This window comes from Hippocampus guttulatus, chromosome 10, assembly GCF_054856545.1.
Source record: "Hippocampus guttulatus isolate MCC_2025c chromosome 10, RoL_Hgut_1.0, whole genome shotgun sequence".
NCBI lineage: Eukaryota > Metazoa > Chordata > Actinopteri > Syngnathiformes > Syngnathidae > Hippocampus > Hippocampus guttulatus.
The window spans coordinates 13,334,877-13,352,736 of NC_141270.1; the positions used below are offsets into that span (position 1 = coordinate 13,334,877).

The following is a 17,860-nucleotide window of genomic DNA, read 5'->3' on the forward strand; positions in this document are numbered from 1 at the left end:
GACAGCTATTCCTCTGTTACACTGTCGAACAATAGCCTCACCAACTGTGATGATCCACAATATACTTCAGGACAATGGCTTTTAATTATATTAGAGTTGTGATTAGTTGCTAAGATACCCTGTCACCGTTGTGTAGAGAATGAAGTAAATTGAGTTCAATGTGCTGTTTTCTTCTTTTGTTCTCTTCATGTAGAAAGCCAGCTGAAAGACAATGCCGTCAAGTATATTGAGCTATTGGAAGACAGGCTGCACAGGTAAGTTGTTAGCCAATATATTTGTCATGTTAGCACATACAGTACACAGTAGCCCTTTTTTTCAACAGGAATTAGAAAAAAAATAAGGCATAAACAGAACAACCTCCCCCAAGGACTCACATTCATTGTCCTCACCCACCACCTCATGCGCTCATATCTTTTATCATGCAATTTGTTTTCCCCACTTTTCCTTCTCTCTCACATGAGTTATTTGACAGCTTGTACGCCCCTTTATTCAGATTTCTTTTTTTTTTTCACGGGACATTTGAGAAAAATATTGCAAGTTTCCCGAACAGCTGGTGTATTTCACGGCAACTAGCAGCTTGTGTCTAGTCGTGTGATCTTATTATTAATAACACACACTTTAATTATTAAATCCCCTGACAATGGCTTTCATCCGTTTAAAGGCAGCAGCCAGTAACTTTGATTCACTTCCCCTCTTGTTCAAAAAATATAGATTCAGTAGATGCTTTCAATTGGTATCATCACCGGTTTGATAGCAAAATACCACATTTATGAGTGTACATTAGTTTTATTCAAGTCAGTTATTTGACAGCTATAAATGAGTGTCATTTGAAGCTGACATAGCCACAAACACAGCAAACAGCTCCAGGTAAGGCCCAGTGGCTTCCTTGTGCTCCCATGTGGCACAGTAACACATATTTTGCTTGAACATACAGTGCAATTTCACACATACATATGCACATTCATCCATCATCCACTGTAAATCTTTTTAGTTTGCTTCAATGTACATCACGGGTGATGGAGTGCTGAGGTGACGGGAGGTGAGGATAGGAAGGAAGGTTGGGGGAGGGAGAAATGTACCAGCGCTGGTGAAACGTCTGGTCTCCGTGGCGACGGATGCATTTGGGAAAAAAAAGAGTAATTATCTCTTCCGCGCTAAAGACTAAAACCGGATGTGAACACTGCACCGATGTTGTAAATGTATCACCAGGACAAGAACGTTATGTTCGGAGGGTTAGCTCAGTCATGTAATATAAATGTACATTTTCTAAATGAACAAAATGCTTCGCGGTGCCATTTATCATATTTGAATACCTGTCATGCAAATATCATACAAAATAGAGAGGCAATTAAGAAAAGAAAGAAAAAAAAGAAAAAAAGAAAATGCTCTTTGAGATCAAGCTAAAGGCGCTCTGGGAGCATCCAAGCGGCATCTGTCATGTGTGAATTGTGTCGAACAGAGCAACCCTGTTTGCTCAGATGGCTGCTTTAAAAACCTCCCAGAAATCAAACCACCCACCTCACAAAGCGTTCACTGCGCCACGCATCATCCATCACACTCCCTCCAATAGTCACTGCCTTGGTTCTCACCATGTTATTAGCACCTCTGCTCAGCGGGTGCGATGTGAGATGTTGACACAATTAAGTCACCCATCTCCCACTCCTTACTAATTAACAAATTCGAATGCACTTTATAAGTTTTGTAAAAGGAGACGTGTTCTTGAGGAACCGTTTTCATGTACCTGCATGAACTTCTGTCTTCTATTTGGTAATGATGTGGTTGCTCCTGTTGGCTTTAACTGAGCGTGAACCTTTATCTCTCACTGGAATGGTTTGAAACCAAGTCTGGGTGGATAGCAAATAATCATCTCCGGATTCAAGGTCAGCATTGGATGAAGAAGGCCTTTTGAAGGCCCCGAAGTGGTACGTAAGATCCTGACTCAGTGTATTCTGATTCAAGAATCTTGCGATTCACTAAGTCTGGGAAGGATACAGTGATGCAATTACTGTACCGAGTAAATGGAATGATTTTGCAGTTGATCAATCTTCATACTTTGCAAAATTGAGTAGCTGAGAAAAGGACAAAGTTGTGGACACAGCAAAGGGGAAAAACAAAATGGGTGTCTTCTGCAGGTTGTCCAGACACGCCTTTCGGTTGAACTCACACTATGCAATCTGCGTCACGCTTCAGCTCACTTGACACTGAGTGCTCTATTTCCGTCACAGGTGAAAGTCTGGCAGGTCGTAAATCGACGTGGAGGCGGGACTTTCACAGGTGCACACAAGCTGGCACATTTTTAAAAAGGCAGCTTGCGCCATTGTGGGTATGAACTCAGCCGCCTGTCAAAGCGGCTCCACCCATTCACTTGAACACATTTAAACACACTCACATATGGTAGGTAGAAGAAGCAAAGACCTATGTGTGACTGGAGCATTGTTACTGTTTTGCCAATATGGCACCAGACAATGTAAGTGGGTTCATTCATGAGCTGCTGGCGACATAAGTATGTCAAAAGACCTCATAAATTTGTCACCGATAAAATCCCCAAACGAAAATCAAAATACGCCATTTTGATAAGTGCCAACGTGCTCAAAAGAAATTGAACACAACACCTGGAAATTATTCAGAGTAAAAAAAACAAAACAAAACAAAAAAAGCCCTCGGCCCACTAAATCATGCATGGACACACGTGCATGTGCAATGTGCATGTAACGATTCAAGTCATCACTCCTTTCGCCAGTTAATCATAATAACAATGACCTTATGCAATAAAAATAAATCCAATGTATTCACCCATTGTATAGTTAAGTGAATTTTTAGAAAACAGTCTAAGGGCAGGCCTGCGGTGGACAAGAGACTGCAAAGCCTGGCAAGATTCAAATTAGAGCCAATGCTCCTCCACATCTGGATGGGCCATTTGAAGTGGCCCTGGCATCCTTTTGACAGGCGTTTCCAGCTTGGAGGTGGCCCGGGAAGGATCGATGGATCGTAGTTTATTCACAATCCTGACGTACTGGGAAGGAATCCAAACTTTGTCTCGGTTAAATTAACTTCACCATCATGAATCCCCTGATCATTTTGCATCTGGGACAAAATGAAAGAATGGAACAATCATTTCTTTTTTTTGTGGCTTCTTTTTATTCATCTGTGGAACCTGAAGTGGAATTTAGCTTCAAGATGTAAGGTGGGGAGGTCAAGTAGCCCTGGTGCCATCGGGACCAGAACACAGTTTTTTCTTTCCGTACGTCAAGTCACGATTGTTCCTCTGCATCTGAGTTGAGTGTAGTAACTTGAGGAGAAAGTGCAGTCCTGCCAGTCGGCAGTCGCAGGGCATCAGCCCAAAGACAACGAAGCAGCACACCCACACCCTGTCACTGTCAAACAGCAGGCTGAGGTGCCCCTACCAATTAACCCCTGGCTGAGGAGTTGATACAGAGGAGCACCAGGATGCCACCATCACAAGGCTGCATCAGAGCTGTCGTGTTTTTTGACAATATAGCAAAAAGCCTTCATACCAGCAGTCACAGTGAGGGACATAGATGTGGCCAACTTTGACATTTTGAGAATATTTGCTGATTAATTCCACACAGTGACTTCTTTGTGGGTGCTTAGCTCTTCAAAAGAAGCAATATCACAGTAGCATGGCTCAATGAGTGCAGCCTTCTTGAACACAATTGAGAAGAAGCAGCTGAAAAGTGCAGGACTGCTGGCATGAACGGTTTTTCGATCACCTGTGTGCTAAAATGAAGGTTAGACGAGGGCTGATGGGTAGGCCGCTGGCAAGGCTCAGAGGTGGCAGACTTTTTTTTAGGCATGATGAGATGAACTGGAGTAAAAACTGGAATTCAGTTTTCGGGAGCTTCATTACTGCCGAAGAGCATGAAATCGGGGGAGGGGTTTCACACTGTCTGCATACATTTTGTTACCGGTGTAGCGTCATCCCTGTTGCCATCACAAAATTGATACCAACATCAACACGTTGCCAATTGCCATCCTGAAATCATATTCACTCGCTAATAAAGGACACTGAACCGTTAATTATGCCGTCATCGTATGATCCGGCCTGTCTCGGGCTTTAGCGGCAAACTGCTACTCGCGAGTGCCCAACTGGTACCAGCATCTGGCGACCGTTGCATTGCTTTGCTTTTCTTTCTTTTCTTCCTTATCCATAATGTGGACTAAGACTTATTTTTTGTACTTCATTCTCTATATGTATAGGAAGACGATGTGCCTTAAATTGCACTTTGGGATCTGTTTCATTCATGGTCCATATATAAAATAAGAGGGAATCCTGCCTTATAATGCACTAAATTTGTGTTCACAAAATCTCAACGGGCATATTTTACATTTTGAGTTGAATGTATTTATTTAGTTATTCTATACTTATTGTCCGTTATATATTTATCTGATCATTATTTAACTTAATGATCTGCCAGTACCCACCAGCTAATTTACCCGGCAAGAAATGAATCAGGTTTTTTTCCCCCCTACTTAAGGCACTGAATTTGTCTGTGTCAAACAATGATGATGCAGTTATTTCTAAAATGTTACTTCACAGTAATCTAATGCGATTCAAAATCCAAATTAGCAGACTAAAAGTTTATTCGCTTGGACTTCGGAGGAGGAGATCATTTTGCCTTTGAATGTTCAAAACAGGGCTGCAAATAGAAATGGGTCTATTGAAATGGAGGACATTTGAACCGACATGATGTTTTGAAGCATCACAAAGTTACATTTCTCCATCTTGTCACCTTTCATTTGTTTCCTTCCTGCACATGATGGAATCATAGTTTTTTTTTTTTGCTAAAGCAATATATCTTTTCCCTTGACGGTGACATTTTCCCATTCTGTTTGAAGGGAGATTAAAAAATATAGAGAAACAATGTCAACACAAACATTTGTTTGCCAAAATGTCACCTTTGGCCACACATCTTTGGAAATGATGCATTACCTAAAGGTCAGGAAATGACAAAGGGCAGTAAAAATAGATCAGTGATCTAAGGTGAATCATTTGGCAATGGGTTTTCTTTTAAAGAAATGTGGCTTTTACAATTTGATGCAAATCACCCTCTGCACGATACATCAGCATCATGAACTCTGCAGAGATTAAATGGTAACAAAACTCATGTATATAAATTCAGTTTGGGAAGTTGACCTCTATTAAAGCATCCCACCTTGTGCCCAAAGTCAGCTGGGATCGTCTCCATCTTACCCGTGACCTTAATGGGGTCCAGCGGTATAGAAAACGGATGGATGCATCTTTATTATGTATATTATGTATTCGATTTTCTGCTGCAATAGGCTTTGCTTCCACAATGCAAACCACAGCAGTTGATCAATTGCTATGTTGCTCATTTATGAATCACTGTTACGTGTTTGATGTCACAGGGTCAGGCCAAGAGAGAATAAAGAAAGGGGTGGATGAAACTCAATAGTAGTTTGAAGAAAAAGAACACTCTTTTTGCCCTGAACTCTCACGCTGACCTGAGAACATAACACGATCTTCACAATGGAGTAGGCCTGTCACTATTGAATCATTTTAGAATTGATTATATAATCTTCTATAAATGTTTTTTAAAAAAATTAATCATATTACAAAACCATTTTCTCAGATTACTGATTATAATGCAATTATTGTTTATTTGATGTTGTTTAGGGGAAAAAACAACACTGAAGTAATATCACGCAAGAGGTTATGAGGTTGTTTTCTTTTCTTTTTTTTTCTTTTTTTACTTTTTTGAAACTGATTCACAAACTTGTTTGGTCATTGTATTCCAAAGTAAAAGCAGATTTTTTGCATTTTGCAATTACAATGCCATTTCTGAGATAAAGAAGAAGCACTTCTCTTTTGCTATTACGCTTGCACAAAATTGCTGAATGACAATGAATGCTACATTGTCTGGCGTTGATCATATTTTCATTTGATGATAGCTGCAGCTGCTCTGGCCTGGAGCGGATTTGGGAAGCCGACCTGGAGGCGTGTCACCTGTTCTTACGAGGCTTGCAGCTACGGACATCCATCTGCAGCGGAGCGGACGTGGACGACCATCTCGCCACAAGTGGCTGTGCTTCACTGCAAATGTGCGCCAAAGAGGAAGAAGACAGCGCCATGTTGACGGCTTTAGGCGGTCGCTGGTGTCCCGAGGCCAATTTACACAACTCCGAGTTCACTAAGGTAACACAACCTGTACATGTCGTGTTAACGACACAATGTCTTATGAACTATATATGATGCCTTTGTTCACATGCGGTGCCACGCGTGTAAAATCAGATTTGTGTCTGAAATCATGGCCCTTTGTGATGTTTCAGCTTCTGCATGCTCCTTAGACGCTTGTCTCTAAAAGGTCAAATGGGTTTTCACATTAACCATTTGTTCGACAAATGAGTGCTAACTTTGTACAGTATGGCAACAGTAAGATGAGCTCACGCTCTTATCAGTGTTTGCTCCATGCTAAAAAAAAAAAAAAAGACGTTTGAGAGGCAACCTTTTAGAGACATTGTCCTCTTTACTACAAATTCTACCATGTAGTTCATGACAATGTGTGTTGTTTGTGAGAGGGCTTGTGGACCTGTGCGTCCGTGTGAACAGGTACTATTTCACCAGTGATTTGAAGGCACTGCTCCAGGGCAGAGCCTGAATCATTCACTCCTCTCCTCACACTTGCCTCCGCCCACGATGTCTGACAGTCTCGTCTGAGATAAGAACGAAGTCAACATAGCCAGCAGCCATCAAAAAAAACAAAAAAAACCCACAGAGAACTTGCCAGACATGTTTTTTTTTTTTTTTTTTTGCCAGGCTATATTTGCTACCTTGCATCTCAGAAATGTAATATTTGCAGTTTTTCAGCTGCAGCTCATGTTCCGAATATCAGCATGAGTTGCTCGTACTGTATGATAAGTGTGTGAGTTTTGTCAATTCATTTCTTAACTAATTGTTGAAAGTTGGTGATGAATTATGTCATCAAGTAGTTTGAGGCAAATTGGAGGGCACTAATTGGCTGCAACCAGCAGAAGCACTGTTGATTAAGTCGTTTGCGGTCTCAAGGATCAGCAAAACGACACCAGCCATGAAATGCTGAGCTTCAGCCATGCATTATTCTGCCCAATACCCAACATTGGCATTGGAACGAGACTTCAGACAATTAAGACTCTCCCACCCATATTGAAATAGTATGTCAAAATGACAATGTATTGACCAATGAATTGTTCATTTGTTATAGGAAATATATTCCAAGGAAATCTATTTTAATGGCCATCCCACTGTGGACCCTCACAGTTTCTTCCCATTAGGCTGTAGCTTCGAACCATCCTGCTGTGCACGACCCTAAATCTACATTTTGCACCGGTGTCCTTGCTACCTGCATTGCCTTGACTGCATTATATTATATGAACCGCAAGAATCTACTTTCTGCTTTCCTTTTGTTTCTCTCTGCTTTTGTTTTCCTGCTAAAGCCTAGCCTCTCCTAACATTTCTCCAAGAAGTCAGAGGTGAGAGAGCCAACCAAGCTGTGCACAGTTCATTCCTCAGCCCCCACCCCAAGTTATAAAAAAATATTGATTTTGTATACGGTATTTACAAACTCTATAGCAGGGATGGGCAACTGGCAGCCCACACGTTAAGTGGGCCCTCGATTAAGGTTTGTCAGCGGAGTTTGGGGATTTAAAAAAAAGTCTTATTCAACCTAACCACCACTACGACACATTATGCATTTCAATGGGTGTCTATTACGTATATATGTGGGTTTTGGCCCGGTCCTTATTCCCCATGAATCATACTTGAATCATCAAGTTGTAATATTACCATTCACCACTAGATGAAAGATATGAGCTAGTTGCACTTGCACTGGGTCTCATACTGCCCTATTTTATTATAATAGTATATGAAGAACATTACAATTTTGAGTGAGTTGATTTTGTTGAAAAAATGCACAAAATACGGTTCTTGCATTTAATGTTAGGTTGCTGTTCAGCAGTTGTTGTTTTTTTTTTGGTGATGTCCTTGAATAGTCATTTTTATTTATCAGGAAACCTTTGCTCTAGAAAAAACACAAGTCACAGTATGTGGTTATTTTTTGATTGTTCAAACCCTTTGTTGTTGAAGACTGGATCTTTTCTACATGCATTTTGCATGAAAAATATTACGATACTGTACTGTGATGTACATTAGTTCAATAAATAACAGACATTTCCATGTATTTTGCTCATATTTAAAATGACATTTTTGTCATAAATCTGCTTAAAAAGTGTGTGTTCCTTTGTGGCCTATGAGCAGCACTGATGAAAAATTGCCCCCCCCCCCCCCTCCTTTATTTAAGTTGCCCATCCCTACAAAATATGTTCATGCTGTTTAATTCAGTAACTGCCATTTGACACGAATGACAACACATGAATGACCCACACGAGAAAACCTAACATTTCCTTTCCACCCAGAGAGATTATAACGGCTGTCTTCGACTCGGAGGGGTGGGAGGTGGGGGGGGGGGGGGGGACGGTCACTGTAATTGTTATTCGGTTGACATGTTTTCAACGCTGCAGCCAACTCGTCTCATCTTTTTAGAACCACAAAACAGTATGTGACAGATTATGTAGCTGGGGGAGAAAATGTAGTGAGTGAAGTCAGCTGGCGGGATGACAGCAAAATTATAGTTTTTACTCTCGAAAAGACACATTAAAATGAAATGCCATCAATTGGTGTGACAATAGTAAACATATACGCCCACAAATGTAATGGCTGCCCGTATATGGGAAAGTGTCGGGAAACTGCAGGTGAACTTCACTCATGTTTATTCAAAAATATAACATAAAGGAGTTGTAACTTTTTAATTAAAACTTATAATTGAACCTTTGCCTATATGTGCACATCTGAGCATATAGCCTGAGGCCACAAACAACACGTTGGCCTGCATGAGATAATTACTTCACTTTGAATACTAACAAAGGACTCTGCTGTCCAGATGAGCCATTTAGTCTGTTGTTCTCTCGTCACATTTGCTGATGAATAATTCCAGAATCATTACTATGCTCTGCTGCTCACATATAGTCGGCAACCGACGTAAATTGTGTTTTCAATAATTCATGAGCCGATTTACGGGTGTGTGGCTTCAACAAACGTTTCCCTTTTGTTGCAGAAATTGGAGGAGTTTTTGTTCTGCATGGAGGATAACAATCCACAGGTTGGTAATGTTAATCGCGTCACTGTGTGCCTGAATGCTTTCACTGTAATTAAAGTGTCACTTTTGTTAATGTCGCTGTGCTGGAACACAGAAACAGCCCATGAGTTGACCTAGACTCAAACTTGACTCAGCTACGTTTGTGACTGATCAATAGTGATCTGCATGTGAAACAATTTTCAAACTTTTATTAATTTATATTCCCACGTTCATACCTTAGATATATACCACTGTCCATTTACATCTATACTATATTATTGAATAAATTAGAGAGATATGGTATCAAAGGCACAGCATATAAATGGATTGAAAGTTATATGTGCAGTTCAAAAACAAAAAATCCAATTTACTAAAGATTATCCATGGAGTGCCTCAGGGGTCAGTGATTGGACCAAAACTATTCATTTTATATATAAATGATATCTGTAGGGTGTCAAATCAACTCAAATCCGTCCTATTCGCCAATGACACAACCTTTTACTGCTCTGGAAAAAATATGAAACAACTCCTGAAAATTGTGGAAAATGAATTGACAAAATTAAAAAACTGGTTCGACAGAAATAAACTATCTTTAAATTTAACAAAAACTAAGTTAGTTGTTTTTGGCACGAGACCAATCAAAGACCAAGTTAAAATAAAGATAAATTCAATTGAAATAGAACGAGTCTATGAAAATAAGTTTCTTGGACTAGTAATGGATACAAAACTATCCTGGAAGCCACACATAGATAACATTATAAAAAAAATATCCAAAACCATCGGGATACTCCACAAAACGAAGGATGTGTTGAGTAAGAGTTCCTTGTATACATTATATTACTCATTATTACTCCCATATATGACCTACTGTGTAGAAATATGGGGAAAAGCTTGTAAAACAAACACACTCCCTGTTTTAAAACTACAAAAAAAAGCAATCAGAATAATCAATAGGTCTAAATATATAGAACCCACAAATCCAATATTCATCAAATTAAACACAATGAAATTCTACGACTTGGTTGACTTCAAGATTACCCAATTAATGTATAAAGCACATAACAATCTCCTCTGCCAAAATATCCAGCAGCTTTTTGAAATTAGAGAGAGCTGTTATCATCTAAGGGGTACAAATCAATACAAAAAATCCAGAACAAGAACAAACATCAAACAAAGGTGTGTATCAGTAATAGGTGTCAACCTGTGGAACAAGCTTGAAACGGACCTGAAAATGAGCAAATCGTTGGAGGAGTTCAAAAACAAATTCAAAAGATTAGTACAAAAAAACTACATGAATCAGAATTAAAAAGATAAATTTGATATACTTATAAAATATAGTAAGACAACCGTTTGTTCATGTTTTGGATTTGATCAACTTATCAATTGTATTCAAGAAATGATAATTATAATGAATATCAGAAAATTGAAATACAAAAGGAGAAAGAATATCCATATATATACAAACCAAAAGGTGTATAAATAGAATAGTATAGTATGCATAAGGGTAAAAGCATTTGATGATATGTAGATTTTTCTTTTCTTCTTTGTTTTGAAAAATGATCAAATCAAATTGCTACAAAATAAGGGGTAGGACTAGATAAGTTACTTACTTCTTCCTACTCCCTTGAGCATACAACTGTGAACTGTGTGATCTGCTATACAGGGATTACGAATTGTAATTCAGTGTACTCATGGATGAATAACTTCTCGGAATTTACTGGGCTTGGATTATTAATCATATTAAGAGTTGACCTGAATGGTAATGAATATCAAATATAAAACTGCTGTGCTTCTTTTTGATTGACACTTGCATGGTGAGCCTCTGCCAGCGACATTTTAGATGCACAGTAGCTCATGGAAAAAATAAGTTTACATGAATGCATAAAGAGAAAAAAAACTCTGATCCCCATCACTGACTTCAAAAATTAGATGCCAACTTCATCCTGGTGGTGTTGACGACATGTATGTGGCAGAGCTGAATTCTCTGCCAAGAACACATTCTGACCTCGTTCTGCTCTCAGTAATGACTTTAAGTAAATGATTTCCACTTAGCTGCTGCCAAGCTGTTGCCCCGCCGCCGCAATAGAGATTGATTTGTGCGTGAGTGTGTGTGTTTCGGCACTGCTCAATTTCCTTTTAATTGTTCTTTTATCCTCTCAAGGTTCTTTTAGTACCCTCCTCATTCTGCATGGAGGCAGCAAGCTAGCAATACGTATGTAGTGACCATTTTCTCTAATGGTATTCTGGTGTTACCCCTCTAAACTAAATGCTTTTCATTACTTACAAATTAACATGGTTTCGTCCAATGCCTGCTTTTGGATCGTGACATGTCCAGGGTGTATTTTTTGATCCTGGGCAGGACAAGCAGTCGAAAATGAGTGAACGGATTTTATGTCATATAGTAGTATGTTCTTGTTTTCTTAACGTGGAACGGAAAGAAGTTAATCAATTTGGTGTACTCTTAAGATTAAATCTGTTTTGTATTTTTAAGTCACCCTGACCATGAATGTAAAGCTGGTGCCATGTTGATGCATCTTACAGTACCTGACTGGAGTACCCCGGGAGGGAGGGCACAACAGTCATAAGCTGCCTATGAGTCTTGATTGCCGAGATAACTATGACAAGGCCCATGTGCCTCCGAGTATTGCTTTTCGACATAATTTGATTACGCCTGCTTTGTTTACTGGGGGTCCCCGAACATTACAACTCATGTTCATCAAACAATCCACAATGCAGTGCCGGAGCTCGCAAGTCTGACTCATGCAGTTTGACAGGCAAATGACACTGAAATCACATTCGTCAATAGCAAGAAGGGTGCATTGTGTTGATCGCGATGACAGCTGTTGAATGGATGAATATCTTCTTTGTAGAAAGTCACAAACAAACCTATCGGGAATGTCACAGTGTGTACACTGAGCTTTCTCTCCTCAGGTCGTATTGACTTTTTAGCAAGAGCGACTGGAGGCTGGAGAATAGAATCAATCAGCTACACAAACATGGCGCTCTTATCTACTAAAGAAGCTGCTAACCTTTACAGCCTGAAAACAAACAGCAAAGCGACGCTTTAGCTTGACCGACTTTCCTTTTGTTGATGAAGGACATGAATCCTAGCTTCATACGTATTTTGTGAGGACTGACATACACTTAAACTGCCTCACAAAGGAGAATGTTATCTTGAGGGCATTATCTAGAATCATTACTTGGGCTGGTTTTGTTTGTTAATCTCAATTGCTTTGGAGATGGCGGTTACATCACGATGTAGTGCCTCTGGCTTTTAGTTGTTTGTTGTACATGTGTGTCGTATCCTCTAAGAGGGAGCGCTATTTATTCACAATGCAGAGAATTGACTCTCCTCTTGTTGTGAAACCTTTGAGCTGCAGGGAGTTGATATTTTCTGCTTTGTACCTGCAGCCATGAGTCGGATCTGACTCTTGACGTTGGTTTTTGATTTAAGCGTCTGTGTGTACTCTTGTGTGTGCTTGGGTGCATGTGTTCTCCTGGCCCGTTTAAAAAAAAGAAAAAAAGAAGAAACTAGGACACGATGTCTTCAAAAGAGGCTGCTCTAATTATGGCCGGCTCTGTACCCTCAATGCTGAAGTGCCCTACTGCACTGTGCTCCCACATCAACCTGACTTTCTCCACACTCACAGCACGGCCAGGTCACCTGTAGCACATACGACCGTGGCATCTTATCCTTATTGTTTGCCAGCCAATAATTCTCCACTTATTCAAAATACACATTCTGCATCATTCTGGATTGTAAGGTGCCAGCCAAAATTACGCACTGATAACAGTGCTCTCAGTGAAAAGAAAAACAAACAAAAGTTGTCAGTAACAGTGGCAACGTAAGATGGCTGTCCTAAGGATTCAGCAGTGATGGGTCTATTGGTAGTCCTATCGTCCTTCCCTGGCTGAAGTAACCATAAAGGAAGTTAGTTCATTTTCCATTCCAGTTCAATTTAGCATGGATGATATTCTCTCCAAAAGACACTCATCAATTATCCTGCTATGTTGCTCAAAGTTGGATGCGCCTTGCTGCAACGGCATTAAGAACATATGTATACTTTGTGTGGCATGTGGATATATACACATATATATTTATATATAGGTACAAAAATGTGTTTTTGTGTGTATATGCCTTTAAATGAATGCCTAGATTCTAAAAAGAGAAATCTAATAATGTATATGTCATTGGCAGTGATTGGCAGTGTTTTCTAACTGCACTACATCATACTGCGAGATGCCACTAATATTTTAGTTATCTCCTGTAGCTACATGACTGAATCCAAAGAGTACACTTAGTTCTCTTTATGATGCAGTGTAAGTCAACAACACAGCAAACTATACAGGCATTAATAAACACGATTTGATTTATACATTTCTGAGAGTTCAAAACTGAGCATTGTTGTCCTTGCAATGGCAGAAGTTTTCGTGTGTGATGCTCTTGTATTTGATCGCATGAGATTGTGCAAGTGGCCAAAATATTGTGATTGTTTGGTGCATACAGGCAGTAAAAGAAGATTGCCAAGCATTGTTTCTTCTCCTCAGACAAATTTCAATCCAAGAAGTCAATATTGACTACCAGACACCCGCAGGGGTTATCAGATACCAACACATTGCACACTGGTTAGATAATTCTCCGAGACCCACGGTTATCGTCCAAATGGACAAATTTTATTTATCCTGCAACTATTTACTTGACAAAGCTCAATCAATTGAAATGCGAATCATTTTTTTCCACCATTCCAGATCGCACTCCCAACCCCCACATTTAATAATGGAAGATTGTACTGCATTGTATAAAAAGATAACAAAACATGATACGAGAGAATGTAAAGCAACAGACCAATTTTATAAAGGGAATACTATAATTTACTATATGTTAAGAGTAACAACAACTGCAGTGTTGTAAGTGTGCCTGTAGGAGCAAGGCCTCGTGTGTGATGTCAGAACTGAACCGTTTCGTCAACCTGTGAGCTTCTGTGCATGACGTTTGGCCTATTGTGGCTTTTAGCAAGTGTAAATTGAGTATCCCTTGAACGAATGACAACGATCGTTTTCTTCTTTTCATTTCATGGCACAGCATCACTTTGAGTATACTCGCTATGGTCACGCAGGCAAGAGTCTTTTTCCTCCTCCTCCATTGTTGCCTTCTCCCCGCAGGATGTGTCCAGCAATGATGGAGCAGCAGACCTCACCGAGCGCTGTGAGCTGATCAGCGACAGACTAATGACCTTGGAGGACGACTTACAGACGGCCATACTGAACCGGGATCAGGCCCTTGCTGATATCCTTTCCTTCCAAGTGCCGTGTTTTTTACACTATAAGGCGCACCTAAAAGCATTCAATTTTCTCAAAAGCCGACAGTGCGCCTTATAATTTGATGCACCTTATATGTGGATCAATATTCTGATTTCTTGGACCTAGTATTTTACATGTTCCGGAAAGTGATTTGTTATAGCTGCAGTCGGTTGTGAAAGCTCTCTATAAATAAAGCTGTGTTGTATTCCTTTTAGCGTAGCTCCATCTAATAGATGCATAACACAACCGCAGCCATTATTGTGGCTTCAATTCTATGCGCCTTATAATGCCGTGCACCCTATACATGTATATGAAAACAGTTTTTAAATAGGCCATCCATTGAAGGTGCACCTTATACTCCGAAACGCCTTATAGTGCGGAAAATACGTTATACAGATGTTAAAGACAGTATAAATGTCGTCCCCCCCCACCAACTATTTTTGAGCCCCGCTGTTTCCTGGAGGCTTAGCCACTTTCACGCTACCAAATGTTAGCTCTCTAATGTTAGATGGAGAATAAATAGCTCAAGCTGTCGTATTTGACATTCAGCGGAATTGAAGCTGAGCGGGGATCAGCGCGTTTCTCTTGACGGGCAGGATGTGCTACCTAGGAAATAACATGGTAAAAGTCCAAATGAGGTTATTGGAGGGCTGCCACCGCAGGCTGCTTTTCTCGGCCACTGAGATTAAAGTATGAAGACAGGGGCAGCGCTATGGCAAATAGAGGAATGTCACTGTCGTGACTGCAAAGCTTTCATATCTTCAACTTCATCCCCCCCCCCCCCCCCTCCCAAACACACACACACACACCATCCATCCACCCTGCACTTGTTCTCTCCTGCTGAATCTGGCTGGGAGAACATTATAATATCCATGATAATGAGTCACATGGAAGGGGTGAAGCTGATTGCAGGTCACAATGCTTCATTTTTCGTGCTAATTAGAAAGCTGATTGTATGTAGATTAGTGTGTTTTTCCTCATTCGTTGCAGAAAGTTTGATAGCCCAATAAGGGATTGAAGATGAGCCTCATGCCTTTACTTTGCACAAAAGGCACCAGACAGCCAATCAAAGGCCAGCGTTACACATTTTCCTGTTCCTGCTTTTCAGCCTTCCATCATGTTATCAGGGTCACTTTGGCCCCTTGGTCTGTTACCAAGATGTCAAAGACAGATTTGCCTCTTCTCAAACATTGTGTTTCCTGATTGCAGTGTCATTTGTCTTGCTTCTGTTTTGAGCTGGGCTTCTATGCATTTTTTTAGCCATTCACAATTGCGGGATAAGGTATGTGGCATTTCAGAAAGCGTGTTTTGGAGCTAAATGCTTTTCATTTGGCAATGCTGTGTCCTGTTACTTTTCATTGGCCTCAAGATGCTTTGGCCACGCATAGTGTTGGTATAATAATTAGACAAACGGTGATGAGTTATGAGTAATTAATTAATTCGATAATCACTGAGTAATGAACAAATCCGACAAATATTTGTTATAAGTTGCTTTAGCATTTTTTTTCTTAGTGTGAAGAGGCTTTGTGTTGCCTCTAAACACAAAAAGGGAAGCCATGGTGGAAGTACTCACTGAACAACCTTCACCAAGCTGCGATGTCGAACCTTCTGTGGAATTCAGGCTTTTTTAATGGTCATTTAATTATGGATGGATACAATCTGTGTCCATTGAAACTGTAAAACGAGCCATTGGGCTCCATCTGCCATCAGACCGCCCCTTTGATTTAACGCTTAAGCTGGACCCTTGCAGGCTTGATTTGGGTTTCCAAGCAGGTTAAACAACCCCCTGTGACGACAGCCTCTATCCCGTTCATTGATGGCTCATGAATAATGCAGCTGCACAGTCGCTTTGCTTAGGTCCTGCCATCCACCACCACTGATGAGATCATGAATAGCGAATTGGAGCAATTCGCTCTTCAAGTGCATGGGGTTAACTTGACTACGGAGTGATGATCGGTCCCTGTAATCAGTTCACTGGCCAAATTGGACATTAATGTCTTCATCAGGTCACCGCTATTACTGTTAAGCATCCAGAGCCGCGAGTGCCGCATCGTTCGCCCTGACATTTGTACCACTTATGTTGATATCAGTGCAAGTCCGTAACTTCATCAGAGTCTTCCTTAACCGACGCCGCACAGTCGCTGGAGAGGCAAGTTCAGGAAGTTAAAGCCACTTTGCAAAACATGCTCGCTCTGCTCCAAGAGGAAGTGGAGGAGGACGTGAATGTTCATGAATTGCAGGATGATGACGAGCCTGTGGAAAATGAGACTTTGGAGGAGGAGGAAGAGGAGGAAGAGGACCAGTACTTCAGTGACAGCTGGGACATTTGAAGAGGACGCCTGTTGTGTTTTACGAGCACTCACACTGGGAGCCTGACCTGCACTCTGCAGTTGAACTGACCCCCTCCCTATTTAATGTAAAGCCACACTCAAAGCATTTTGCAAGCAGCCCCCCTGTGGAACTGATCACAGTCTCCAGTTGTTGCTTGCCTTTACTTAAGACACGTTTTATACATGCAGGGAGACAACACTTGAATTCAAATTAGCTAAGTGCCTTCAGGCTTCTCAGTCTGTTTTTTTCCAGTGAACATATTAAGAAATGACTTGTTTCAATTGAAGGTTGATGTTTTGTTCTAAATTTCTCACCCTCAAACTCAAATGACCAAAACACAGAATGTAAACACAGAAGTCCCGAATTTGCACCACTTTTTGATTATTTTTGGGACCAAAAAGACAATCTGTGATTTTTTTTTTACACATTATCATTCATGCACATTAACTGAGTGTTCGTTTTTTTCCTGTGGCTTATTGTGTGTATTTTGTTTCTTTACAAGTGGACTTATTGTAATTTTATGAGTGTGGTGCTAACTTGAACACGTGTTAGTTGTGAAAATGCAATATTTCGGGTCTGTGACTGAGGGACTAATGACTAAGGAGTATTAGAGCTACTCTGATATAAAAAAAAGTACATTTACGTTGTACATTTAAAAGAAAGAGACAATATAATGAGAATAAGTTCAAAACTGTCAAAACGCTATCATAAATTTTAGCGCGACAGTATGAAACAGTGTTATGTGACATGTATTGATTGGATAATATTAACTTTGTTCAAAACATGGTTGATGAGCAAACAAATCCACCACAATGAACAAAAAACCTCACACCCCTATTTTACTTCAGTGTGGCCCCAATACTTTACTAGCCATGTAAAGTAATATTTAAATACTTTAAATAAGCAATGTTGAAAAAAACAATTGACAGAGAAAAAAACTGCTGTTTGTGCAACTGACTGCAAGAAGACTTATGATAAATCTTGTTCACTCCAAACATTTTTTTGTAGTTTAATGGAAGAATGTATTATTATTATTATTTTTATTTTTTTTTTACATTTACTGTGCATTCCGAGAATTC

The 17,860-nt window shown here is 40.1% G+C and overlaps 1 protein-coding gene across 2 annotated transcripts in view; it reads left to right on the top strand.

Annotated features, from left to right (window-relative positions):
* The window catches only part of disc1 (DISC1 scaffold protein), a 44,295-nt gene extending 26,445 nt beyond the window's left edge, over window positions 1-17,850 (top strand). The window contains exons 10-14 of one of the 2 annotated variants that reach the window (XR_015102118.1): window positions 194-254; window positions 5,932-6,175; window positions 7,453-7,488; window positions 9,129-9,173; window positions 14,313-14,388. Coding sequence is in view for 1 of the 2 variants with exons in the window: in XM_086122564.1 (XP_085978690.1) it covers window positions 194-254; window positions 5,932-6,175; window positions 9,129-9,173; window positions 14,313-14,436; window positions 16,587-16,780 (668 nt within the window). In the remaining variant the exon portion in view is untranslated. Of the gene's footprint in view, window positions 1-193; window positions 255-5,931; window positions 6,176-7,452; window positions 7,489-9,128; window positions 9,174-14,312; window positions 14,437-16,586 lie in introns of those variants that run through there. The other variant, XM_086122564.1, reaches the window with a different exon arrangement.
* The last annotated feature ends 10 nt before the right edge of the window (window positions 17,851-17,860 follow it).